This window comes from Melampsora larici-populina (genome assembly GCF_000204055.1).
Source record: "Melampsora larici-populina 98AG31 unplaced genomic scaffold MELLAscaffold_2, whole genome shotgun sequence".
NCBI lineage: Eukaryota > Fungi > Basidiomycota > Pucciniomycetes > Pucciniales > Melampsoraceae > Melampsora > Melampsora laricis-populina.
Window position 1 is genome coordinate 2754641 of NW_006768766.1, and position 27680 is coordinate 2782320.

Sequence of the window (27680 nt, forward strand, 5' to 3'; positions counted from 1 at the left end):
CCCAGGTTGTAAGCATACCTGAAGGAGACAAAAAATCTGTCTTCGGGTTGGTTTTTCACTTAATTCTAAAAAATAGCTTCATAAGATCTGACATTTCAGTTCTTTTAGATCGACAAAAGGAAAGGAAGAAATGATCATTGATGAAAGCTCTTCTCATAAGTTTTTATGAGGGTATATCTGGGATGGCGTAAATGACAGAGGTTGTTCTCCAGCCATTGAATCGAGCATTTACGCGAGACCATTCCCGGATGCTCCGTCGTTAGAGGAAGATCGAGATGCAGCTTATGCTCTTAAACAGTATCATTTTCTATTCAAAATTAATATGCCAATCAAAGTTGACAAACTCGAGACTTTGTTAATTCATCACCCAAATAGACGATTTGTCGATTCAGTGCTAAAAGGTTTACGTGTGGGATTTTGGCCTAGTTCTTCGCTTCCATTGTCTGAAGTGGTGGATGGTCCGAATCATGTGTCATGTGAAACGTTCAAGGATATATTAGTAGTTCAATGTCAAGAAGAGATAGATAAAGGTTGATATTCTCAAGAATTTTCAACACTTCTTCCCGGCATGAAGGTCATACCACTACTCATGACTTCTAAGAAAGACTCGGTGAAAATGCGGGTTTGTTCGAACATGAGTGCTGGAAACCCATCTCCGAACGACTTAATTGATAAAGACAATATTGCGGTAACCTATGATTCTCTGAAGAATTTTGTTCCATATGTGATTGACATGAAGGAAGAAGAAGAAGACCTCGTATTATGGAAATTAGACGTAGAAACGGCTTTTAGAATCATCCCTCTTCATCTTCAGTATCAAATCCGCCAGATCATGAGAATTAATGATAAGAAAAGAGTTGATTATAATCTAACATTTGGTTCAGCAGCTTCTCCACACATTTGGTGTGGAGTATTTTTGTTGGTATCATGGATCGCCGAATTCGTTTTTGATATCAAAAGGATGAATAATATTATGGATGATGTATGGGGTATTTGTGCTAAGAAAAATTTCACTTCTTTCAAAGGTCATCGAATTCCAATTTCTCAAGGGAAATTACTAAATTTGTTTGATATGTTAGGAATTCCTTGGGTATGGAAAAAACAGATCTTTAGTCCTGTCATAGAAATCATTGGTCATATAGTGGATTCAAAAGAAATGTCTATGTATCTTCATGTCGACAAGAAAATCAAATTACTTCAAAAAATTGAAGATTTTGTATTGCAACCAAAACAAAGCTTGAAAGAATGGCAAGAGTTACTGGGTACGGCTTTGTTGGCATGTACTTCAATGCCATGGGGTCGGTATGCGTTACAAAGTTTATATGAAAAGATAGCAGGGAAGTATAAGAAGTATATGAAAATTCCCGTGAACAAAGAAAATCAAGATGATTTATGATGGCTGCTTAACTATTTCAAAAATGCAGAGGGTGTTTGATTTCTTAAATCTATGAGATGGAAGTTGAACAACACTGATTCTGTATTCTTCACTGATGCGTGCATGATGGGAATTGGAGTTTGGGAACCAAGTCCTCGTTTAGGAAGAGTTTCAGTATTACCACCACTGATTAGAAACATCTACTGGGCGGAGTTATTAGGAGTGGTTTGCACAATCAATCTTGGCATTAAGAAAGGATCAAAGAAGATTTTCATTCATTCAGATTCTCAATTAGTATGCGATTTATTTAATTCTCATTCTCCAAATCCAATAGTGAGACCTTTGTTTCGGTACCGCGTGTCTCAGTTGGTAGAGGTGGATGCTGACGTAAAAGTCATGCACATTCCAAAAGAATCCAACACTGTTGCTGATGACCTATCACGACAAAAAGCTGACGTGTCTCAGACTGAGTTAGAGGATCTTTGTCAACATATTGGAGCACTTTCAGTCACTCTATTTAAAGTCAATCCAATCCTAGCTTCAGGAGGTCTCAAAGCAAATTTGTCGGTACCTTTGTTAAACTCACGTTCGACGAAATGGGTAAATCCAAAAAGACCTTGACTATGTTGAACATCTTGTTAGAAGATTTACGCAAGTTATCAAGTGAAGATTGTCGTTCAACTGTAGCTAAAACATCATTAATTAAGTACAAAAGTGGTTTTAAGAATTTCGCTTCTTTCTGCAAAAAATTCAATCTTTCCTTTATTCCTAACGTCAGAAACTTATGTGATTACATTTCTTATTTGAGTCGTATCATTTCACCTAGATTGGTTCAAGCTTATTTAGTAGGGATAGCACATATATTTAAGTTAAATTTTCCATCAATTCGTTGTGAGTCAAGAGACCAAGAAGTAATTGACACTATGAAGCATTGTTTGAATGAATTATCTAAGCCAGTGGTCAGAAAGAAAGCTTTATCAGTTCATCAAATCGAAGAGGTTGTCAAGAAATCATCTTCTTCCCATGACGATAAATTATTTTTAGCAATGCTGGGTTTAGGTTTTGGAGGACTGCATCGTTTAGGAGAATTAACAGTTCCTGATTCATAAAATCTTCATGATGAAAGGAAAATAATTTTGTGATGCGCTCTTCAATTTTTGGTCTGCAAAAAATTTGTTCAGTATCATCTTGCTTATCCTAAGGGAGATAAAAGGTTCCTTGGAACTCTGGTTATTATTCAATATTTTGAAAACACATTGGCTTGTCCTATCCATCTCGTCAAATCATATTTACGTTCCAGAGACACTAATTTTATTTCATCACCTGAGTTATTTGTAACTTCAAAAGGTTTACATCCAACTCGTTCTTGGTTTTTAGAACATTTTCATTCCCATTTTGACAAATCCTTTTTGGGTCATTCTTTAAGGTCCGGCGGTGCAACTGCGTTAGCACAAGCGGGTGCGACAATGGACTATATCAAAAGTGCGGGACAAGGGTCATCAGACGCTTTTCTCATCTATGTTTGAGGTCATTGTGCTCTGCGTCTACCAGAAAATCAAAATCATGTGATTGGACGAATGTCTCACGTTGGTTATAAAGTCATTTTTGAATAAGTGAGTAGTAATTGGTCAATGGCGTCAAAGCCTTTTTTCGTACTAGTTTTTGGTCTGGTCAATGCATGTGATATGCTCTTTTGGTTTATGGGGATGACCCATTTACATAAGTTAATGGTTTTTATACCTTGAACTCATGCTTATCTAATATTTTCTATTTTTGGTTGAAATATTTTGTATTTGGTAGAATGAACACTGACAAATTACCTTTTGTTTACTAATTTTTCCATCTCCTTCTTCACCACTCTCTGGGTACGCTGGTAGGCGGGTCGGAGAGGACGTGTTCAGTTTATGTCAGCAATTTTATACCCTAGGCTTAGGCCTTGGGCTTTGCACCAAATACTTTTCTTTTTGGTATTTTAAATCCAAGCTAGTAGTAAGTTTTAACGATCCCATTTCTCGCTATTGGTAACTTTTTATTAACCTAGTGGAATGGGAAAGTTGGTAACATCACATCACATGTGGTTTGGGGAACTGACGGGTCGGTTCTTATATCTTCTCTCAAATTTCAGATATGACATCATTTGATTATTCTCTCTTTACCAACTCCCATTGTGTTCACTTTTTTCAAAGTTTGTCTTCAAACTCAAGAATCATTATCTAAGCTCGTTAAAACTCATCATATATTAATTCAAATCAAATTTTTGATCCCTCCTTCCCTCCCTTCATGCAAGACAAATTGAAGCTATGTGTCTCTATTACATTTAGAAAAAAGGTGTTGTGTTTCAAAAAAAGAAAACAAGTTATCATATTGTTTATTTGTTATTTGGTAGCAGTTTATTTGTGGTTTATGTTGTGATGTTTGTGGTTATATTATTAGCTGGTTATATTTCTTTTTTGGTTATATCTTTATTATCGTGTACGGTTATTTTTCATTCAAGAAGGCCGCTAGCCACCCCGTAGGACGTGTTCAGTTTATGTCAGCAATTTTATACCCTAGGCTTAGGCCTTGGGCTTCGCACCAAATACTTTTCTTTTTGGTATTTTAATACCAAGCTAGTAGTAAGTTTTAACGATCCCATTTCAGAAATGTAAAACTTTGTGTGATCAGAGTGATTCTTCAATGAGTTTTTTTGAATACAATTGTTGAAAGGAATATCACTGTTTGATCATTTGTAAGAATCTATTAACACACCTCCTGAATTCTTAAAGAACCTTTTTCGTTCAGAACAAGTGTAGATAGTATCAGGTTTGATCACCTTCATACATGTAACAAGACTTAATGAAGCTACTTAAAGTCTTGAACCCACAATCTTTGGAGAGTAGCTGTAGCCTGTATCATCATGATAGCACAAACCCTGGGACTGTGGGGCATTGATTCAAGGGAGCACAGCTGAACACAGCCCCCAGATGTTCAAGTTGTCATGATACGATGGCCCCTCATGTTTGAACCCACAGTTGTAGGTAATGTTGAATGAAATTGGAAAAGGATCAATTGACACAGCATTCAAAGATGGAAATCAAGTTGAGATGTTTGGAGAGTACACCACGGGGCGGGTTTGAACTGGGACCACGTGAAATGTAAGTTGGGTATGACCACACTGAGTGGTTGTGTAGAACAGGTGGTAGCAGTGTGAGGGCGGCTACGTGGCCTTCACCCATGGCCTTTCACGTATCTTACACGTGGAGAGAAAGACCACGTTGGCGTGGCGTGACTTACCAGCCAATGAGTGGGTGAGCTGGGTCATACGAGCGCAACCTGCCAGCCAGGTGCTCAGCATGCAAATGAGCTCATCCAAGCTCACATCGAGTGCTGATCATGTGGCTATTCTCCTTTGAAAAGCATCCACTTCTTGACAAAATCAAAAGGACTTGGCCACAAATAAATTTACTTTGAAGCCTGCCCTTTTGAAAATCAGGCTGTACCACATCTTGGTGTCATTCTCAAAACCAAGATTTGGGTAAAGGTATGATGATCACTGTCAAGTCTGACATCACAGGTACGGTACATGTCACAGGAACCACAGTCAAAGAACCACAGTCATTCACAGTCCTCTTTGTTCATCGTCTTTCATCATCCGACTCCTGAACTTTAAACTATAAAAAAAAGATAACACAATTACCCTTATAAGAGTTTAACAGAGAAAAAACTCGATAACACTTTAAAATAACACTAACAAAAAGACTCAAAGATCGACACACACCCTCCCGGACCCCTTCTTCAACTCTTCAACTCACTCTTCTTATACCTTCCACCTCAATCTCAACCTCGTATTTCCTCTTATTCCAATCCTTCAAATCTGATCGATTATGTCACTCAATCTTGGATCGATCCTGTTCTATCTTTGCATCTAACGTAAGTCCTTTCTATTTTCTAACTCTTTTGATTATTCAATCCTAATCCATCATTTCATACACTTATTGGTTCTTTTTAGTTCTTCTTTCATCTTCAAATATTGATTCTAATGTTCTTTTAGCTTTCAGATCGATCGATTTTGAAATCCAATTTGTAAGTTCTTTGTTTGTTTTTCTTCTTTTAGTTTGATCATTCATATACTAACTAATCACTTGTTCTTCTTCTATCTTCTAATTTGAATTCTAGCTTTCCTAAATTGATAAATCGATCTGATTTCAAAGTTCAATCTGTAGGTTCTTCAATTTTCTTTCAATTCAAGTCTTTCATAGACTAAGTGATCATTTAATCTTCTTTTATCTTTTTATGTGTCTTCTTTGATTCTTTAGCTTCTTCTCTTACTTTCTTTTGATCGATTCAAGTCTAAGTTCAAATTTGTAAGTTCTTCTTTTTTTATTATATCTTCTTTCTTTTAGTTCGATCTATCTATAAACTAATTAATCATTTGTTCTTCTCTCCTCATTTGAAATCTAGGTTTGTATTCTTTATTTTTTTAGATTGATCGATTTCATACTAACTTGTTGATTTTCTTGATTATTTGTTTTTTGATTTTGAATCTCATCATGTTATTATCTTTTATCTTGAATTGAATGTAATAAAGACTAATGTTTATGCAAATTGTGAAATAAATAAGTTATAATGAATATGATTAATAGAGAATCTTGAACTGAGAATTGTAAATTGCAATTAAATTGATTTTAATGGATCTTCCAATGAAATCGACTCTGAATTTTCAAGGAACACATTAAAGAATAAATAAAAAATTGTTTCTTAGAGTGAGATCTAAATTGATTTCCACACCGCTCATTGGATTAGTCATTTCACACTGTTATGATGTGAGATGACTCACCCAATGGACAGGTGAGCCACCACGCTTTAGCTGCTCACCCTGGCTGTCATGTGTAGCTCACAACGGGTATCGCACTGTGGACAGCGCGTGATTTATTGGCAGAGAACTATTTCACGTGAATCTCACGTGCCAGCTGCCCCGTGGTGTACACATTTAGGGGATACAAAGTTGAAATCCGGCCGAAAATCCGGCCGCGTGGCCAGATTTCCAGATTCCATTTTTTTCTGGCCACGACTTGAAATTTGGCAAAAAGAGAAATCAACAGATCACTGGCCAGTTCTTCACTCACCTCAATTCCATATCCGACTCAACACCTCAATCTCAAGATTTTCGTTCTCATCCAACACCAGGCACCCAGAAATCCTTCCTTGCACTCTGAGTCAAATTGATCTTCATTACATTCTCATTCTCATTCAAATCAACCTTATCCTCCTTTATGGAATTCAACTAATCATCGAGATCGAGTGAAGATTACGGATTTTTTGAATAAAGGACAATTAACTTCAATGGTACAACAGATCGGTAACAGATCATTTTTCTTCTCTTGATTAATACTTTAAAAATCATATTCGATCTGATTTAAATCTAATCTACTCTTTTGGTTTTGGTTTTGTTTTCTCTTTAGCTGCTTCATATCAATTAAAAACACTTGAACCTGTGATTTTAGATGTTTTAACTCAAGCTGCAGAACAAAGACTCTTTCAAACCTGTGGATGAATGAAACTGGCAGACAATAGCAGTTGATCTTAGTCCAAAGACATCCTCGATCTAGAAGTTTTGTTAAAGAGTCACTTTTTGGAACTCTGAATTTTGTATTAGATCCTTTGTATAATCTTTTCACACACGAATCAAATCAAACAAGGATACAGATAAGTTTAAGAATAGTCAGACCAGATGGAATCTTTGTGAGAATTGAAGTCAAGAGTTGGTCTTTTTCATCAATCAAAAGATTTGAGATTGATCTATCATAAGGTTCATGTTGTGATTGATTAAATTGTAAGTTTGGTTGACCGAGAAAGCTGCCTTCTTTCAATTCTTGTCAGTTACAGCAATTTGATGGATTTGTAAGGCTTGAATCATGCGTAAGAAAAATCTATCCCGGCGAGATTGACTTGAAACATTGCAAGTGAGTCTAGGTTGTTCTGAACATACACCTTTCTTGCATGTCGTGCTGTTTGAATGGACCTCTTGAGGGCTATTTTGCAATGGTATCGAGTTGTTGCTATGTGAAGTGGGGGCGAGTCGTCGATATTGGATGTGGGACTGGTGGTGTAGTGGAAAGTTGGCATGGAACTTGAAGTCGGGGGATTCAAAGTTGAGAGAATCCGGACTCATGTCCAGATTCCGAATTACCGCAAAAAATGGAATCTGGAAATCTGGCCACGCGGCCGGATTTTCGGCCGGATTTCAACTTTGTATCCCCTAATTCATTAACTTGTCATTCAAATTCAGGATGTGTTCACTTTATGTACAATTGTAGCTGAAGAGGTAACTCTTCGAGATATGGGAAAATGCTACGTCTTACAAACCTTTGATGTGAACAAAAAAGAGAGGTATATGTACATAGTCTTTGAAGCAAAAAGAAATGGTACATGGAAAGTAAATGTATAGACTCAAAATACTACAGAGAACCAGTTTTGTAGACTTAGACACTGATGTGACCCATGGTTGGTCCCATGGTTGGACTCATGGTTGGTGGCTTGTGTGATTTCATCTACACACACACACAAAAAGGAAATGAAAAAAAAGAGTCAGAAGATGATCATCATCAAATAATCTTTGGAGAAAACAATTAGGAAGATTTACCTCCAAAACCACAAGATCATGTGTCATCTTTTGTAACTTATCTTCCTCATCTTGGAACTTTTGCCATTCAGCCTTGGTGACTTTCTTTTGCTTAGTGATAGCTTCTTTAGCCGCCTTGATTTGGTCTTCATCAGAGTTTGTCGTACTGGCGGTCTTTTCTGGTATATCAGTGAGGTTTCCAGCATTCAATCCAAGCTTATCTGAAGTTGAAGTTCTATCTGTTGGAGGCCCGTCCATGGTGTTAGAGTCTGTTCCTGAAGAACTTTCAGCTCGTTTCAAAACCTTGAAAGCCACCAAAAGACAAATTTTAACCTTTGTGATTTTTTCAAGCAGAGGAAAAGCTCAAGGGCTTACGTGAGATTCTTGCTCAAAGGTGTTGGTGGCATAAAGGCCGCTTGCTGGGGTCGCTTGAATCTGCGAAAACATGAGAGCACTAGCAAAAATCAGAGCGAAAGAGAGGAATTGCATGTTGTAGGTATGTTGGAAGGCTATGGCTTCAAGATTTTGGATGTAAGTAAAATTGATATCTGAGAAGAAAGAGTAAGATTGATGGGAGTTTAGTGGATGGTGAAAACAAACCAGAGAAAGGCGAGAGTTGCTCCCTTTAAATGTCATTTTTCGCTATAACCGCCATCGAGTTCCAGTCATCAAAGGTTGAAAAGCTGATGATATCAGCTATGAGGACGGGTCCCAGGGCTGGTAGAAAGGATCGTCAGGAGCATTGGTCCAGTGGGAGGAACGTTACAAAAAACGCCACGGTGCGCCGTCCTTGGAGGGGATTCTTTGTGTCTTTATGGGTTACACGAATCTTGTGGGAGCAGCATTGTTGAAGAATAGGGATTCTCATGGGCGTTTTTTCGGAGAGAGGGAACATACAAAAAATGCCACGGTCTGTTACCCTTGAAGGTAGTATGTATTGCCTATCTTTCTGAGTCACCTTTGAATTGCGGAAGAATAGCCCTTAGATTTATCATCACTCCTAACAAACTGTGGCATGGATTGCATCCCTAGAATACAACTTTCAAACTGGTATATCATGGCTACACTTGACTACTAGACAGGCTTTTTTGGGATGGACAGGTTCAACTCGCCTTTCAAGACCCACTGGCCCTGTCGTGCTGCAGTGCTGCCGTTGTGTAACGTCATGATCCGTGATAGGTGAGCACGAGGCAGCTTGTCTTTTTGCTACGAGTGCTCTCGCCTCCAAGTGCAACTATTGTGGCAAGGTGATCCTAGAGCTTAGAGGGGCCCCTTCTTGGGGCAGCTACTTCCACGAACTGAATGATGCAGAGAGCAACTTTCAAGGGTGACCACGGCATTTTCCTCGATCTCACTCTCACGGAAGCGACGCTCATGACGATCTCTATCCTCCAAGCGCTCCACTGCATGTAGACCACAAGGTTAGAAAGAGCTTACCTCCAAGGGTGACAGGCCGTGGCAATGTGCAGATGTCCCTCCCTCCGAAAAAGCGGACATGACAATCCCTTACCGCCCTTGTCTCTGAATCCGTAGTCGTTGCTGGTATCATATCGCTACTGATATAGCTTCCAACCTTGTGATGACTGGCGCTCGATGGCGGTTATAGCGAAAAATGCCATTTAAAGGGAGCAACTTTCGTCTGTCTTTGGCTTGTTTTCATCATCCACCAAACCCCATCAATCTTACTCTTTCTTCTCGACATTAATTTTACTTACATCCAAAAACTTGAAGCAATAGCCTTCCATACTTCCCATCTATTACATACCTGCAATATGCAATTCCTCTCTTCCGCTCTCATTTTTGCTAGTGCTCTCATGTTTTCGCAGATTCAAGCGACCCCAGCGAGCGTCCTTTCTGCCATCAACACCTTTGAGCAAGAATCTCACGTGAGCCCTTGAGCTTTTCCTCTGCTTGAAAAAATCACGGAGGTTAAAATTTGTCTTTTGGTGGCTTTCAAGGTTTTGAAACGAGCTGAAAGTTCCTCAGGAGCAGACTCTAACACCATGGACGGGCCTCCAACAGATAAAACTTCAACTTCAGACAAGCTTGGATTGAGTGCTGGAAGTGCTACTGATATGCCAGAAAAGAACGCCAGTACGACAAACCCCAATGAAGACCAAATCAAGGCCGCTAAGGAAGCTATCACTAAGCAAAAGAAAGTCACCAAGGCTGAATGGCGAAAGTTCCAAGACGAGGAAGATAAGTTACAAAAGATGACACATGATCTCGTGGTTTTGGAGGTAAATCTTCCCTGTGTTCTCCAAAGACCAATCCCATCTTCTTCTGACCTCTTTTTCCTTTTCGTGCGCAGATGAAATCACACAAGCCTTCAAGCATGGGTTCCGTCTGAAAAGTATCTTGAAAACCAAACATAATTCTTCGCTTTTTTCGTTTACTCATCTGAATGTATATACATCTGTTTTTCATGTACCCCTTGATCTCTTGAAAGAGCTTAAATTGTAATCCTTTTGTTCGTCATCAAGCCTCTGCCAATTTCGTATTAAACCTAGCGTGACTCCATTAAAATGGTTATCACCTGTGGGAATCAGGTAATCAGCTTGAATAAAAGCTGAGCCCTGATTGAACCAAGATGAAAACAATCTGAGGTAAAGAAGATTGTAAGAACAAAATGTTTGGGCTTGATAAGAGACAAAGATCAAGGTAAAGAGCACATAAGAGCTTGATATATTATAACAAAGTCAAACATTGACGGCATATAATCTTAGATATTACAAGTGTATGATGTAACGAAAAAATCGTTCGTCGTATATCACACCGCGGGAATTAACTCGTTCAAAACCCGATTGAGCGAAATTTCGGTGTCCGGGTTCGAAATTTCCTCGAATCGTGAAACTCGTTCACAACTCGTTAGCATTATGTTTGCCGATTTCCCTCGAGTACGCTACAATACATATACATACACAGCACTCTCAAAACCTTTGATTCCTACGGTTTGGCTGTCTCACTTCCCCACTGAACTCCTTTCTTGTGTATCTGGTTGATCAAGGCTTGACAAAGGAAGGTGAAGGCGAGTAATGGTGAAAGGGGTTGTTATTTTATCATGTGACTGTACATACACGGGGCCAGCAGAGTACACAGTACAGCCCGAGGGAAATTGGCAAACCTAATGCTAACGAGTTGTGAACGAGTTTCTTGATTCGAGGAAATTTCGAACCCGGACACCAAAATTTCACTCAATCGGGCTTCAAACGAGTTAATTCCCGCGGTGTCATCTGTGCTAACACGTTATACGTAGTAACTTGAGAAACTTTACTTGGTTGCATTGCTAAAAGTGGGTAATATCGTATCTGATGATAGCTATGAATGGATGTACTTACCACACTTGAAGGAAACCGGCGTGTGATCGTATTTCATCCTCAAATGGTGTACCATTTTGTCCCTTTTCATTGAACTGTGCTGATTCACACTGATTGATAAAAATGTATTGGATGATTGTCTGACTCTCACCCCTTGCTAAGATATGCTCATCGGAAGTGGCTCAAGCTCTGCATCATTTTGGGTTCCATTCAATTCGTGGACGTAGGACTTAAGTTGCATGATGTGGCACCGAAGGCCTATTCTACAACATTGACTGAACTTGCCAGAAATCTGAGAAGACTCCAAAAGAGAAGCGCACCTGCCACATGGTATCATAATCGGGCATATAACGTGGTGCAATACCAGAATGGCAGAAGTATTGGGTCTTGACATGACACTTGGCTTATGAAAATTCATCAACTTGGATATGAAACTCCATATTTATACTCAAAGGACAAGATGAACTTCCCACTGGAGAAATATTTGCTAGTCATATCAAACCTGCTGTTTCACCTTGTAGCTTGAAAACCTTCCAACAGGGATCATAATGTAAACAGTATGAAAGGTGCCCCAACTTATTGAGAGAAGCTGATGATAATATCGAGTCAGCGTCACGTGCTCCACCAAGGAAAGATGGAAATGCCATCAAAGACTGATATGCTCATACAGTACGTCCATTTGTAGTTACCACCTAAATGAGAGCATCTGGTTCAAAGCATCTGGTTCAAAGCATCTGGTTCAAAGCATCTGGCTCAAAGCATCTGGTTCAAAGCATCTGGCAGAGAGAATTCCATCAAGGTACGGTACAATCCTATATATATCTCTTGATATAGACATTGTTTGTGGTGACGATTTTACAAAAGATTTGGAGAAAAAACAATTACATACAGTCTCAGCTCTTACAGGCGATCAAGTGATGATGGAAAGCAAATTTTTACACTCCAAAGAATAGAAAAGAATGATTGATGACATCAAAGAATGTAGGAAGCTTCTAGATTTCCCTATCAAATGGGACCCATTGTTGCGGGCTTGAACGATTTCATCTGCGTACGAAAAGGAGAAAGAAGCACGAAGAACATAAGCAATTATCCTTAGTAAGATGTAAAGAAATATACGTACCTCCAAAACAACATAGTCATTGATCATCTTTTGTAACTTTTCCTCCTCATCTTTGAACTTGCGCCATTGAGCCTTGGTAGTTTTCTTTTGCTCGGTGATAGCGTCCTTGGCCGCCTTGATCTTAGCTTCGCTTGCAGGGTCAACAGCAGTGCTCTTTGGGGACGAGTCGGTGGGAACGACACTGGTCGATGGCATAAGTCTATCGGGGGTTGTAGTGAGTGCGGTCTTTTCTGGTAGCTCATTAGTATCTCCACCGGTTGAGTTACCGTCCATGGTGTTGGAGTTTGATGCCGCTCGTTTTAAGACCTTGGAATTCATCAATGGAGAATTGTCAAGATCAGCGTGGAGTGGCATCAGCAGTGAGCCCCGGCTTAGAAGCTTACATGGGAGTCTTGCGTGTACGTGTTGGCTGATGAAAGGCCGCTTGCGGTTGGGGCCGCGTGAATCTGCGAAAGCATGACAGCACTGGCAAATACGAGGGCAAAAGAGAAGAACTGCATCTCGACGGTGATAGATTGAAGTTTCTGAGCACGGGCTGTGAGGTTAGATTTTCGAAGGTGAATCGAATTTATCCCTGCGATGAAGAAGTAAGATTGCTATGTAGTAGATGGATATCGAGCCGGATACGGGAGTAAATAGCTCCTTTTAAGCGATATCTTGCACGCCATTAGCCACCATCGAGTCCCACATATCAAAGGTCAGAAAGCCGGAGATATCAGTAATGGTAACGGGTCCAAAAGCAGGGCTGGTGTAGGGGATTGTCACAAGCATCGGGTGAGAGGGACGTTGCGAAATACGCCACGGCCTGTCTGCAAAAAAGGAAACCCTGTAGCATTGCCATAATGGTTGAATTTGCAGGGAAATTGGAAGTCCTCATAGAGGAAGAAAAAGCGCAGCGCCAAACGGAAGCACAAGAGACCCACTGGGTCTGATATCGCTTTAGCTTCCACTCCCAAATGTAAGTACTGATCATAGTCGTTCATGGGCGAGTATCACGGGTAAATGCTTTCTCGTTCACTTGCAAAACCCTGAAAACCGCAAGTCGATCATGTCCCAACCACGACCCCCAAAAGAAGCCTCACCATCACCCTAACAATGTATCCAACGCGGAAAAAAGCACTTCCTGACTTCAGAAGCTCGCAATCGTCTCCATAAAGCGACATCACAGCATGCTTTGTTCGACGCATTGAGGGGTAAGCTGTGAACAACGAGGAGTTTTGTGCAACTTTCAATAGTCGAGGTGGCCGGTCCTATGATCTTTGTAGACTCTCCTTTTATTCCGTGGTTTGCAATCCATCTTATATCAAGTTACTACTTATGGCTTTTGAGAGTCCATGAGGAAGCAGGAGTATGGGTTTAGAAAGCTCCTGCTAGCTTGGGTTGAGAAAAGTTCCAAGTTTTGAAATCTGATGTCATTTGATTCGATCAAGGACTTGAAGGATCGATTTAGTCGCGAAGGAAGCAAGTTTACAGCATTTATCATCATCCAAGATGTGGGTCAGGAACTCTTCTTGGTATTCTCGACCTGCAATCACATAATAGCTCACTTCCGCTTCATGAACTGGAGACTTTCGAGTACAGGTCCTCAAGGCTAAGTCACGAGCGACGGCTCGAGAGGCATTCATAATATCTTTATTGGAAGTGAAGATCAAGCGGAACTCTGGCCCGTCGGCATGGCGTTCAAGGCTACCATCGAATCCCCCGTCCGTCTGGCTAGGCGATCGATCGCGTTCGGATTGAAGCCAGCTACGACATCTTCAATTTCGATTGGGATCTATGCGCGGCAATCGGGTTGGGTCCAGCCCATCATCCAACGTCTTTCCTCATCATCATTCATTGATCATGGGAAGCGTAGTGTACCTTGTTCTGCATCTAACTCAAGATGGTTCCACACCGCCCCCCTTAGGTCACAGTCTTTGGGTAAAATCGAATTGAAAAGGATGCCCATCGTCACCCACAGTCGTAACTCGCCATCTCAAAGCAACGTCTACAATCAAACCGATAACTTTGATTCAAGTGCTATACCGAGCTCCAGACCAACGATATGGAAGCCCTTTATGTTTTGTGCAGGCTTAACAATACTCGGTTTTGGTACTGCTGTCTACATGACGAACAAAGACACGTCATCTAAAATCGACTACGTTTTCAAGAACCAGACTACCTTCCCAATGTGGTTTTCGAAAGTGTTCTCTACTCTGCCCGACTCCGCTGAACCTAGTGATATGCAGCTTCAGCAGTTAAGAAAGCTAGAGAAGCTGAACTTTATCAAAAGTTCCGGTTTGAACCATATCATACCCAATCACATCTTAACCTGGTATATCAACCTTAGCGAGGGAAAACAAATTTGCCTTGTCTTGGCACTCGCCAATCTACCAATCTTTTTACTGTGGCAGCTTCCTCGCATGACTAGCTACATGACTTCAAATTTCACCCATAATCCTTTATCTGGTAAAAGTCACACAATCCTTACCTCCGTGTTCAGTCAAGCAGTTGAGTATCTTTTCCTCTTCTTATCGAGATGAACCATATGCATCTTGATTTTTCCAAGTTTGAGCTTTGCTAACTTTCCCTTAATATGTGTTTATCAGAGTGCCTTACATTTTGGCTTCAATATGATGGCCCTATATAGTATTGGATCAACGGCGCACGATTCTCTTACTCATCGCTTCAGAGCGTCTAGGGACTATGACCCCGTTCGAATACCCGAGTCCACGCCTACATATCACTTTTTAGCATTTTACTTATTTGGTTGGTCATTTTTTGCAGCTGTTGTAGCTGCATAGTCAGGATGAATGATTCACTGACATTAGGGTATAACATCTTCGTGTTGTTCTATAGCTGGCCTTTTTGCCGGGTTCGCAAGTCATGCCTTTTCCTTGGTAGTGCGAGCCCCCAGACTGTTGAGATGGCGACAAGGAACTTCAAACACCACCGTTGTTCCAACTCCTATTTTACCGAGCTTGGGAGCGTCCGGCGCCATCTATGGCTGTCTTAGTAAGCTCAAAATCAACTTTTGGAACTAGATAGGTTTAAAAGCGATACTTGAGTGGACACTGAGATCTACCATTTGACTCCGAAGCCATGACAGCTCTGGCATTTCCTGATGCACAGGTATCTTTGATCTTCTTGCCATGGATACCCATAAATATAGGAGGGGCTGTTACAGGCGCAGTAAGTCAACCTATACTTCAAATCTTTTTCATACGTGCTCCTTGATACAGATTGGTTGCTTGATGTAATTCAGTGACTTATTTATGACTTCTCCATTGTTTTTAGGTTTTGTTTGATCTAATGGGGGTGATTAGGAACTGGAAGTTCTTCGATCACGCTGCACATCTTGGTGGGGCATTTGCAGGTGTACTTTGGCACCTGGTGATTGCCAAATGGTTTGATGTGGCCAGGCTGAAATTTTGGTCACCAGAGAAGAACAGTCATGAGAAAGACTGAGTATACTCATAATGAGGTTCCTGCACATAATATTCAGTAGAGGAATTCACATCCAAAAAGTAAATGCAGAGAGATATTGACATACTCATTGTGATTATTTCCCCACTCATGATCATTTCATTTGACCAAGACCATTTGCTTGATATTATCTCAACAGGTCTCTTCAAATAGATCACTCTTCTAGAGCACTGGTCAAATTTGCATCTTACTTGTTTGACATACCCAGAACCCCCAGAATGTTATTTATGATGTTGACTTTTGTGTGGAGTAACAAGTTCATCACAAGACAATGCATATGCAAAAAACCAGTCTGCTTTAGCCTCTACTAATTTGCATCATTCCTATGCTCAGGCATCATAAGAGCCTTAAAGCACCAACTGTGGGTGTGGTAAACACATGATTTATTCTGACTTTATGATTAAATTACAAGCAGATCCACTATGGACCAGTTGTTGACCTGCAATCCCTACAGCTGTGTCAAACCATGCATCAGGCTTGGCTGAATTTACACAGCCTTGAGGCATTATTGTAGCACTTGGTACACCAAATTTTTAACAGCCATCCATCCAGCTCTGCACTCAACAAATTGACTTAACAACTTCCCCCTGATCTCAGAACACTGGTATATCAACAGCAGCTCCCTTCTAAGAGCTTGCTAAACATGTCAAGCATGATTTTCTTGAAAGAAATCTCACATTATTGATTGGACTGACATTGAGAAATAGATCACTTTTGGATTATCTGAAATCAAGACAAAAGTCCAGTTTGTGGAGGGTGGGTGAAATACATGTTTTGTAGCCAGCACCGGCAATCTGGTGGTTACCCTAGTCAGGAAACATCCAATTGGGGGTTCTCTGATGCGGTTGAACAATCATCTCATCAGTTGGGAAGGGGTCAGGCAAGCCAAAATCATCCATAAAGGTATTGAGGCTCATATTGAGTGTGAAAGAGGCCTTGGTGCAGCTCAAGTTTGGCACACCTTCTCTTCCCTCCTTGTACCAAAACCATGTCATGCGTTATACAACATCCAATACAGCTCAACTTCCAACCAGCCACAAGCCAGACCTTTATGAATTTTATAATGGCTGACCTCAAAAAGACCTCACTGTCAACACCTTGGATTGCAAAATTGGAGGTGTCCTTGGTTCTCAGTCCTTGTACAAATTAATTATGAGATCCAGACTCTTAACTGTTTGAGAAGTCTTCAATAACAGCCAAAATAAGTGATGATGGAAAATCAGGTGAACAGTGGCTCTTTATTGCAGCCTGCATGCACAGATCTGGCAAGCTCTTAAGTCAAGGTGTACAAGAAGGGGGGTGCAATGGTGCAGCACCTGTATTGCTGTTGAGAGTGCATATCAAAGCAATAAGGCATAAAAACAATCATTCAAGATATTTGCTGCAGTAAGTGACAAGGAACTTGAAGGATGTAAGCTGACTTGGGCTCAGGTGTACTCTTCTTGCATGGATTCATCACATACTTAAAGGTCCCTGCTGGTTCACCATTCTCAAAGACTAGTGTAAATTTGTGCAAATTGCCTTGCCCCAATTAAAAGAGTTGCTGTGGAGATTGGAAATAAGAGAACCAGTTTAACACTGATCATGTGATTTCAAAGATGGTTGGCACAATCAGTAGTCATGATTGCAAAGAACTGAAGAAAGTTAAGACTCCTAACTAGGATTTCTTTATAAAATATGGCAAGCATGCTTAGCCTTGGCTCTGAACCCCACACACAAATAGAAGACAAACCTATTAAAGTTGTAAATAAAAGAGAATGTGTTGGTGGACAACCAATACACCGACTTGACCCCAGAACTGATGATTTCACTTCTTATTCAACAAAGCATTTAACCTTTATAACAGCCAGCAAACAGCCTTAGTGATGTCTCAGCTCTAATTCCAGACACAGATAGAAGACATTAAGGTGGAAAATAAAAGGTAACAAGTTGGGGAAAATCAATCTAGGCCACAATAATTGTAAGCAAGACATCAATAACTCAGTCTCCAGATTTTGAGAATGATTGAGAAAAAACCACTCACACACTAACTCAACCTTGGTGGACTGACAATGAAAAGTGGTGTGTGTGTGGGGTGGTACATATTTGAATGTGATACATTTATGAGAGATTGGAATAGGTTTGAATTAGTGTATTTTTCAATAATGTAAGTAATTAGAATGTTGTTTGTTGTGTTTAAATTGTAATTAGCAAAGTATTATTCTAACAATGACAAGTTCTGGTTCAAAGAAAAAGGCAAAACAATGAATAAAGATTGCAGACCCTTACCCCAAAACCTTAGTTTCAATACATGTGCTACAAGTTTGGTGGGTTGTAAGCAAAACATTTTCAGCTGTGCCAGTGCCACCCTCACTTATATACATAAATTATACATGCTACTACTCTATCCATAGTTTGGAGATGTGACTTTGTTGCACTTCTATCACCACACATCACCATGTCTGTGTAGGCTTTGCTAGTTGACAAGCGCACACCAACTCCCTTTGAGGCACAAAGGGAAGTCGTGCGCGCTCGTCGACGAGCAAACACTACCCGGACACGGTGCATACAACCACCTCACTTCTTTTCTCAACAACATGGATATTCAAGTTTTATTTCTGCATCTTTGAATTCATCAAGTCCAGGTAGTTGTGCAGTCAATATTGGGAGGTGAAAGCTGGTAATCCCCACCAGTTTGGAAACCAAGAGATGTGACACAGGCAGTCACAGAGAAATGGGGGAATGGGAAAGACCAACACCACACCAATGGCACCTGAGATTGTTGCGGACAAAAATGACTTAGAAAGGACCAATGGTATTTAAGTTTTTTTTTGCACTTGACAATTTTTATCATTCTTGGTCTGAGGTCTGAAAATGGTATCTGCTGGATACACAGGGGAAATGGAGGTTGAACCAGGATGTGAGATTCTCTCAGACCCCAAGCTGTTCCTCAGGTTTTGTGGGTAATCCCTGAGTATACAGTTGCCGCTCAATATAAACACACATTGAGTAAGCATATTTTGCTATAGGAATCAAATTTTGGTGAAACAAAAATGCAAATATGCAGTAAGCTCCTTTTGAAATGATGCATTGCGCTTTGTAAGCATCCAATTTGGTGCATTTTAGTGATGCTTATAGCAGGCGGCAACTGTACATGCAGTACACACAACACTCATACCTTGCCCCCATTCTCACCTTAAAAAATGAATGTAATCAAGCACTACATCCACATATTCTTTGTGGTCCTTGAACTCTCTCTCACACTAGCATAAGAGTCCAATTACAAAATCACAAGACTTTATTTCATTTCCACTTTTTTCCCTTCATGATCAACAAGAAAAAAAATTCAAAAGCTATGTGCAGTATAATCAGGGTTTTGTCTTTTTTCGGCGGTGAGGGTGAGGGTGAGGGTGGCAGTGAAGAATGGTGAGTTTGGTTAGCAAGGAGAGGAGAGGGGTTGAAAGATTGACAGAAAAACAAGTTATTGATATCAAGCCTAGAGAAGAATCAATAGGAGACCAAAGGTGAGCATCTCCACTACTAAGTTAACCTCTATCTGACAAACTTGTATAACACCAACAATAACAAAAAAGTACGCTATAAAAGGTTAACGCATCTTGAAAGAGTGTAGGTTGTTGAGGTGTACGGAGTTGGCTGAGGAGAAAACAATTGAAAACATGGCCATTGACCCGTTCCACATTAGCCACGACGTGAAATGGGAAAAACAGCCAATTGAGTTCGTTATCCCACATCACGACAGATATGCTACAGCGCCAAACTGGGCAGGATATTTGAAGATGGATCATGAATGAAGAAACCCATCTGACGCCTGGATTGAGTGTTCATATCTGTACAGGCTAGAGTTGAATTTTGAAATGAGAGTACCGTGTGAGGTCGAAGAACAAGGGGGAAACTAGGATGGTGCGGTGAAGATGGATAGCGATAAGTCGGTGTTGGATTGTGAGATTGAGTGTAGTTTAGATCGACTCGCCCCGGTAAATAGCAATTGCAAGCGTGATCGCCAATACAATCCGGACATAGGTTTTGATAGTAAACAGACATGAAGAAGACCCATAGGGAAAGATAGGGCAGTGGGTTACGAGAGGTAGTCGTTGTAAATGGTGGAATCGGTCAAGGAACTAGTTCATGAGATAGTGGGTTTTGATCTTGATCCTCTTCACACACAATGTTGTACAGTTGACAGCAAGATCTTGAAGTTTGAGGTTTGAGGGGGTTTGAAGATTTGAACAAAAGCAGTAAGGATGCCGACATTTCAGATAGTAAAGTATGACGGTGTAATAAGATTTGAGGCGACAAAACAAAACGTCGCAGGCAGATTTGAGCCAGAAAGAAACAAAAAGATGAAAATAAATTCTAGAATCTGGTGCCGAACTGAAGATGAAATTTACTGAACGCCATGAAAAACCCAATTTGATAGTGGTGTGAAGAATTGAAAGATGGACAGATCGAAGGGGATAGGAGGCGTAAGAAAGCGCGTAGTTACGAGAGCGCGGTAGATGAGGATGGCGAGACTCGAATGCAACAAAAACAAATGACGACACAAAGATGGCGAAGGTTGTAGTGATGATAGTCGGCCTATTTGGAAGAGAGGTTACAAAGGTGTTGAGGCAAAAAAAAAGTGGGTGTATGTGCGTGTCGATGGAGGTTCGGAGTATCAGGGGAGACGTCGCTCATAAATCGTGTCGTAACTAATCGCTTTCTGAATCGTAACAATCGTTGTTATAACCTTCCACCCTCCTGTACCGGCCTCAAATTGGTGTCACGGACAGCTAGGCAACAGGCGTGGCACCACTGGGATGCCTATGCCCACTACCACTACCGCGACCTCGATGACCACCTCCACCGCCTCGTCCCACTTTATGGTGATTATTTCGATTGTGCGAGGGTGGTAGGCCACTAGCATACTCTGTTGGTGTTGCATGGGACAAAGAATCAATCGGGGCTGCTTTCTGAAAAGTCAGTTGTTGAGGGGGTAATGTAGGCTTGTCATGAGGCTGGGAGGGGTTTGAGCTCGGCTGGGACTGATTGGCTTGGCGATTGTTGCGAGAATCTTGGGGGCCTCGATTGTTGGTATTGGCATTGGCATGTTGAGCAGCGTTTGTGGAGGATGCTGATTGCTGTTGACGCTTCGATGTAGGAGCAGGAGTGTCCTCAATACCAGGTGCGACATATAGAGCTTTATCAATCACCGCGGGTATAGGTTGTATTTCAGTTCCGAGTTCTTGTTCGATACGGTAAAGATCAAATCGGTTTTCATAGGTGATCTGTCGGGTTGAGTGACAGGCGTCGTTAGAATGCTGCATGATGTATGAGCAACGTAAAAAAAGCATCTCACAAGATTGATAGCTATACCACGATGTCCAAATCTACCTGACCTACCAATTCGATGTAGATAGGTCTCGGCATTCTTCGGAAAATCGAAGTTGATGACGACATTTACAGCCTGAATATCTATTCCTCTTGTGAGGAGATCTAGATGATGTAAAACTTTCAGTTAAGGGTACCTGGGCAAATCTGAATGAATAGGGAATAAACCACTTACCAGAACATACGAGATTACGGCAAACCCCATTTCTGAAATCGTGAAACACCCGATTTCGGTGTTGTTGCAACATTTTGGCATGAGAATAAAAACAAGAATAACCTATATCTGTGATTTTGCGAGCAAGAAGTTCAACACGATTGGTTGAATTGCAAAAAATGATGGCTTGATTGATTTGCAGCTGTCCGTATAGCATAAGGTCAGAATCGGCGAGACATTTGAGTAAACACCACGCCAGATGACTCACTTTTGAGAATAAAGTATTTAGACAATGAACTTTCTGTCGTTCTTCCAAAAAGGCATAATATTGTGTTACACCCTGGAGAGTCAACTCCTCCATCAAGTTGATTTCATAGGGCTTCACCATATGCTTATCCTGAGGTTTCAGATTCAAAGAACGGGTCAGCTATCCTGTAATTGGATGATAAGGGAGAAAAATTACATGTCTTACTTTGAAATCTTTGACTATCATAGGGAAAGTAGCGGAGAAGAGCATGACCTGCCTCTCTTTGTGTAAAAACGACAGAAGTTGTTCAATGACGACTGTGAATTCGGGACTTAGTAGCTTGTCTGCCTCATCCATTACAAAAGTCTTGCATTGGCTGAGGTCTGCAACTCCTTTTCCGGCCAAATCGAGTATCCTTCCAGGAGTTCCCACTACAATATGGACAGTCTCCTGAAGACGCAAGATGTCGTCTTTTAGTGTGGTTCCTCCGGTTGTGACCATGATCTGGATACCAGTGTGTTTTCCGAGCGTTTTACAGACTTGAGACGTTTGGAGTGCGAGTTCACGGGTGGGCACAAGAATGAGGGCTTGTATACGGTTCAACTTGACATTAGTCTTTTCGAGAGAAGGGATAACAAAAGCTCCGGTCTACATAGCAGAGGTGTAAGTGCTGAGAGAACAAGAGGGATGAAAAGAGTGGAGCTTACTTTGCCGGTTCCATTCTATGGATGATGATAAAAGCCGTCAGCGTTGGTAAGATAACCCAGCAAAAGAATCACGACTGGCTTACTTTAGCACGAGCAAGGATATCCCTACCTGCAAGGGCGATGGGAATAGCTTCTTCTTGGATGGGCGACGGTCGTTCAAATCCAGCCTCGAAGATTCCCATTCTAGGATGTTGATGTCAAGAGAATTGGATTATTAGCCCAAGACTAAAGGTTAGGTCCGTTACGGACAAGAGATCGGAGACAAATGAGAAGTAAATGAGAGCTTACAGCAAATCGCGACGAAGATACAGGTCTTCGAATTCGACACCTTTAGTCTTGGTGACATCCTGGTAAAGAAATGAAGAGTCAATATCACGATTTCAGAGGAGATCTCTAAAAAGGAAATTGGCTGACCTCTGTTTGAGGACGTAGATCTTTTTGAGGTAGATTGAGTTTCGACTTCCAGTCTTGATCGCCCCTGCATGAAAGCGTATGATCCACGTTAGAAAAAGGTAGGCAAGTGATCAAGACGAGGAAGAAGAAAAGACTTACGGATGAGGATTTGTTGAAGTAGCCATTGAGAAGAGAAGAGAGAGAGAAGAAAGTTGAATGGAAGGAGATGAAGGGGAAGAAGATAGATAAAATGAAAGGTGTTTAAAGCCCAATGGATATTAGAGATAGAGCTAGAGTAAGATGATCGAGATAAGAAAGTGGACTCGAATCAAGATGGGAATGAATGATCTTGAAGGTGAATTTGAGTGGATAAGTGTAGACTGATGAAGTTGAAGAGTCGAGTTAGAGTTGAATGACCGATCAAACACTTCAAGAGATTAACTGATTGAGTTGATTGAATTGATTGAATCTGGTTCAGGAGGATGATGATCAGATCTAGGAAAAGGAGAAGATAGTTGATGATGAGTTCAATTCAATCCAATGATGAGAATCGAGATGATGATTTGATGAAGAATGGTAAGGTAAACAGAAGGTTTCTAAGACTAGTGTTTGATTGGTTTTTGATGTAGAGTGTGTGTGTGTGTGTTTTAAAAGGTTTGATGGATGGTTGGTTGTGAATGAGTAGATTGGTTTTGAAGTGATTTGTGTAAAGTTGATTAGATTGGATTTGGATGGTCAACTTGGAATTCAATCAGAATAGGTAATGGTAAACTCACTCGATTCCCTCTTTTAAGCCTAAACAGATCAACACTTTAAGTCAAAACTCATTAGATCTTGTATTGGTTGTTTACTCACTTAATTTAGAGTTAAGCAGCTTAGACTAAGTCTATCTGACAGAGCTAAAACAGGTTTAATGTGGATTTAAATCGCTATGTACATAGACAGTTTTGGAATTAGATTGTTTTTGATGGGTGATATGTACATTTAAAGCATGTCACGCAGCCAATCCGTGAAGCCAACTGACTGAAACGAGTGACATCCGTACAGTGAATATGTAGAACTCGATTGACCGAGTTTCACAAATTGACCATGCACAAATATGAAAAGCGTCGTCAGCCTTACCAAGTGAATTGCACAAAGATTTCCTAATGCGACTTTCTCACATGACTGCTCTACACTTCGAATCTGATCTTGATCGTATGATATGCAACCCCGATCATGGACAATAGCAAAGAGGAAAAAAAACCTCAATTCATATGCATTGCTGACGTGGAGGAGGGGGTTAAAGTTCTATGTAACACGTCAGGGACTTGGTTGCCAATTTCTTCTAGTCAACAAAAGCAAGCTCTTCATGATCGAAGGGAAAATATATTTACAACACTTGAAGAGCTTCTACACCGCTTTGGGAGAATTCCATTAGGTGAAGGGATGGTCCCTGATACTTACCAAGAAAAAAACCGTTCATCATATGTTGATTAGAAGTTTGAATGAAGGCTTTGGAAAAGTTTGAGCTTCTGTGTTCTGCTCACAAGCTTTGGGGCGAAAGTGGGCAGGAAGTAGCTTGAGGCATCCATTACAACATGCATACTAGGAAGATGCGAAGTCTTTTATAGACGAGCATCGTACACTGAGAATTGAATGAGGAAACCACGAGATGGTGGTACAACGAGAGGTGATCTATGATCGCCATACAATATGGGGCAAGTTGCAACACGTTGACAGGTGCGATATCGCGCCGGCATGCTCACAAATGAGCTCGCGTGGTGATCGCGAAGAGATGTCTTTTGTGTCCTGGCTGTCACAAATATAGCAAGCAAGAAGACCACGCCTCGTTCAGGCCTTGGCAGGGGCCTGAGCTCTGGCCTATGTGTTGAAGGACTTAAACCTGCTTGCACTTTCTCCCTCTTTCTCCTCTTTCTTTGCCTTCACAACATTTGGGCTTGATTTTTTTCCTTTCTTCATAATTTACCATCAACATCTTTTCTGTCTAATCTCAATCACTTTCATTCATGTTCATTCACCCGTTTGAATGAATCTTCCAAGTTAGAGGGCCAATACATTTAGAGGAATGATTCAATTTAGAGGGCCAATCTCATTTGGAGGAATGATCCAATTTAGAGGAATATCAATCAGACTGTTGAGAATATACAACAGAAGCTTGTGACCATGTACAGCAAGACATCAATTGCTGGTGAGGAAACTATCGGGATGATCAACCCAAGAGACCCTACCATGGCAATGCATCTAGGCCACTATGCATTTGGCTTATGCGCAAATGCTATTGTAAGTCTCTCCTTTTTCTATATTTTTCTCAGAATAATATTTCAAAGAATCAATTTATTGATTTTGTTGTGGCTACTTTGACATGGGCAAATAAGGTTCTGGGAGTCTCAAAGTTGGGTCCTCCCAAAGGACCTGACTTTGTGTGGGAGACAATCTACCCTAAAGGGCATGGTCAAGGATTTACTGGGTGTGACCAAAGACTGAGATTGACTCTTAGCCTCTTCTTGAGTCACAGTTTACACTGATCAAAACTGCAAGAACCTGGTTCAATCACTGTGTCAATTCCTCACAAAATGAGTTATTCATATTCTCAATGGAATATTAACAATGATTTAGGTCTTGTTCTTTTTTACACTTTTTTCATGTTTTACACTTTTCCATTGATTTAAGATAGAACATTTTTACTCAATGAGATTATTCAAAAAATGTAGTAGAACTTGGTTTTGAAATTTCTTTACAATAAGAAGACTTTTGATTTTTTTGAAACATTGAATAATGTCATACAAATTTAAAAGACCCTTTGACTCCATCTTCTGTATCAACAAGTTCTGCAAAGCTTAGTCAGAAAAGTACTCCATGCTACATCACTCATTTCTTTCTCCATGCACTTAAAGCAATTGATAGTATAAGAAACAGGACCCTCCCAACAAAATTTATCCTTGAATACCTTGAAGACTCACTCAATTGGATTGAAGTCAGGTGAGTATGGTGGTAGATAGACCAATAGAACTTGCAGCTGCATACATAGAGCTTTCACTGATCCATGGCAATGGATTGGCACATTAGCCATGACTAAGACCATATTGCAATTTGGGGACGGTGCCATGACAGGAATCTGAAGATGTCATATTTTCAGCTTCTTGTATTAGATCAGTTCATGATCATGGTCTGAAAAGCAAGAGAAACAACATACCAAAACATGTTTTAGGAAGGCTTAAATTTTGTGTTGACAATATTTGTGGTTGGTAATTTGTTATTAACAAAGGGAAACGGGATAATTCAGACTTTACAACATGTAACTTTTATACTGATGCCATCGGATATCTTACAGGTCATTTTGATTTTTGACAAATGATGTCATCCAGTTTACAGCCGTTGTATTATCTACTGGCAGATTTTTGAAAAGTTGTGTTGTTGCCAGATTTAACTTTTGAAGTCAAAAACTCGAAAATTATGTCACTTTGAGAGTAACTCAATTGTTCATGTGCTAGATCTGACCAATGGGCAGTAAAGTTATCAGTCTCAAAAGGGTTTTTTGGAGTTTTTGACCTCTACATTAAATCTGGCAACAACACAATGATCTAAAAATCTGCCAATAGATCTTACAACGGCTGTACCATCCAGTTTACCTGTGTCCGACATTATCCCATTGAGTTCACTATTGTCAGAAAAGTCATCACTTTTCTAGTTTTTTCTTTTTAGCCCACCCTCTGCTTCCCTTAGGTATTCTTTTATTGTTATATTTCTCATCTAAGATTTAAGAATCAGAGTATTATCTGCTGTATTCTTCTTTGAAAAAAAAATGTTTATCATTATTATGGTTTCTATTTTACATTTATTATCAAGGTTGTTTTTTTAAAAAAAAAAGCAGCAAATAAAAATCAGTTTCATTGTTATTATTTCCTTTTTGTCAAACTGTTGTTGGTTGTTTTTTATCAGTCTGAGCTATTGTTCCGCTACCACCCCGTAGGGGTTGTTTATTATGTTGAAGAATATTATTACCTGGGGCATTACACTGCAAATATAATGTGTTTCTCCGAGGTGAAAATGATTGAACTTAATGCACAAAATGATTAATAATGCAGATTTAATGCAGAAAAATGTAGATTTAATGTAGATTTAATGCACTTTTAATCATTTTTTGAATTGAATGTAATCATTTTTCACCACAGAGAAACACATTATATTTGCAGTGTTATGCCTTGGGATGTCACCCAAAACTCGTGCCACAATTTGTGGAATATTCTATTAAGTTTTCTAGTAAGTTTTACTTATCCACGTTTCCCATTGTTCAGTGATTGCCAGCTTGGTGCTGTTTCAAAGCTTCTGGTATCTTGCCTTGCTTGGACCTAATGTTGTGTTGCAAATACTGTGCTCTTAGGCCGCACTCATCTGGAGAAAGATTAAAATTCTGCTCAGTCTGAAGATTTGTTGATCAAAGAGAAAGAAGGAAAAAGTATTGACTTACCAAGGAAAATAAGACACTTGGGTGGCAGACAACATATTTGGGAAGAATAAGCTGTCTGAAGTGCTGGTGACTGATTGAAATCCACAGCAGAGACTTTGTGAATGGCAAGGAAGAGAAATCCCTGAATTTGCCCAGAAGTTGAATGCATAGTGGCCTAGATGCTTTGCCATGGATTGGGAGGGTCTCTTGGGTTGATCATCCCCATAGTTTCCTTACAAGCAATTGATGTCTTTCTGTACATGTTCACAAGCTTCTGTCATATATTCTCAACAGTTGGATTGACATCAATGGCCTATTTTTAAGATTGATTAGTATCAAACAGTTGCCCAGTTCTGACAGTCAACAGCAAACAGGATTTCATATCTTGATTGAGAGATATGCTTATATTCATATCTTTATTTCAGCGGTATTTCAGCTGTATCACTTCAAAATTTAATCATTGAAATTCCATTTGGTCAAGCTA

General features: G+C 40.3%; 5 protein-coding genes across 5 annotated transcripts; 2 read left to right on the forward strand and 3 right to left on the reverse strand.

The window, feature by feature from the left end:
- Positions 1–7836: 7836 nt before the first annotated feature.
- Positions 7837–8465, reverse strand: MELLADRAFT_101965 (uncharacterized protein; the record flags this gene model as incomplete). Its single annotated transcript, XM_007404570.1, has 3 exons — positions 7837–7905; positions 7998–8279; positions 8352–8465. 3 exons carry the CDS (start codon positions 8463–8465, stop codon positions 7837–7839), a joined length of 465 nt encoding a protein of 154 aa, XP_007404632.1.
- Positions 8466–9748: 1283 nt separating this feature from the next.
- MELLADRAFT_101966 (uncharacterized protein) lies at positions 9749–10326 on the forward strand (the record flags this gene model as incomplete). Its single annotated transcript, XM_007404370.1, has 3 exons — positions 9749–9862; positions 9935–10216; positions 10288–10326. The coding sequence occupies 3 exons, from the start codon at positions 9749–9751 to the stop codon at positions 10324–10326; spliced, it is 435 nt and encodes a 144-aa protein (XP_007404432.1).
- Positions 10327–12298: 1972 nt separating this feature from the next.
- Positions 12299–12913, reverse strand: MELLADRAFT_89259 (uncharacterized protein; the record flags this gene model as incomplete). Its single annotated transcript, XM_007404569.1, has 3 exons — positions 12299–12337; positions 12414–12719; positions 12797–12913. 3 exons carry the CDS (start codon positions 12911–12913, stop codon positions 12299–12301), a joined length of 462 nt encoding a protein of 153 aa, XP_007404631.1.
- A 1173-nt stretch (positions 12914–14086) lies between these two features.
- MELLADRAFT_89260 (putative presenilin associated, rhomboid-like protein) lies at positions 14087–15860 on the forward strand (the record flags this gene model as incomplete). The annotated part of the gene is made up of 5 exons (XM_007404371.1): positions 14087–14902; positions 15002–15161; positions 15252–15407; positions 15493–15584; positions 15690–15860. 5 exons carry the CDS (start codon positions 14087–14089, stop codon positions 15858–15860), a joined length of 1395 nt encoding a protein of 464 aa, XP_007404433.1.
- A 4787-nt stretch (positions 15861–20647) lies between these two features.
- Positions 20648–23460, reverse strand: MELLADRAFT_46659 (uncharacterized protein; the record flags this gene model as incomplete). The annotated part of the gene is made up of 10 exons (XM_007404568.1): positions 20648–21142; positions 21214–21350; positions 21421–21601; positions 21668–21796; positions 21872–22294; positions 22354–22368; positions 22437–22536; positions 22642–22700; positions 22768–22831; positions 22906–23460. 10 exons carry the CDS (start codon positions 22929–22931, stop codon positions 20648–20650), a joined length of 1629 nt encoding a protein of 542 aa, XP_007404630.1.
- Positions 23461–27680: the final 4220 nt, after the last annotated feature.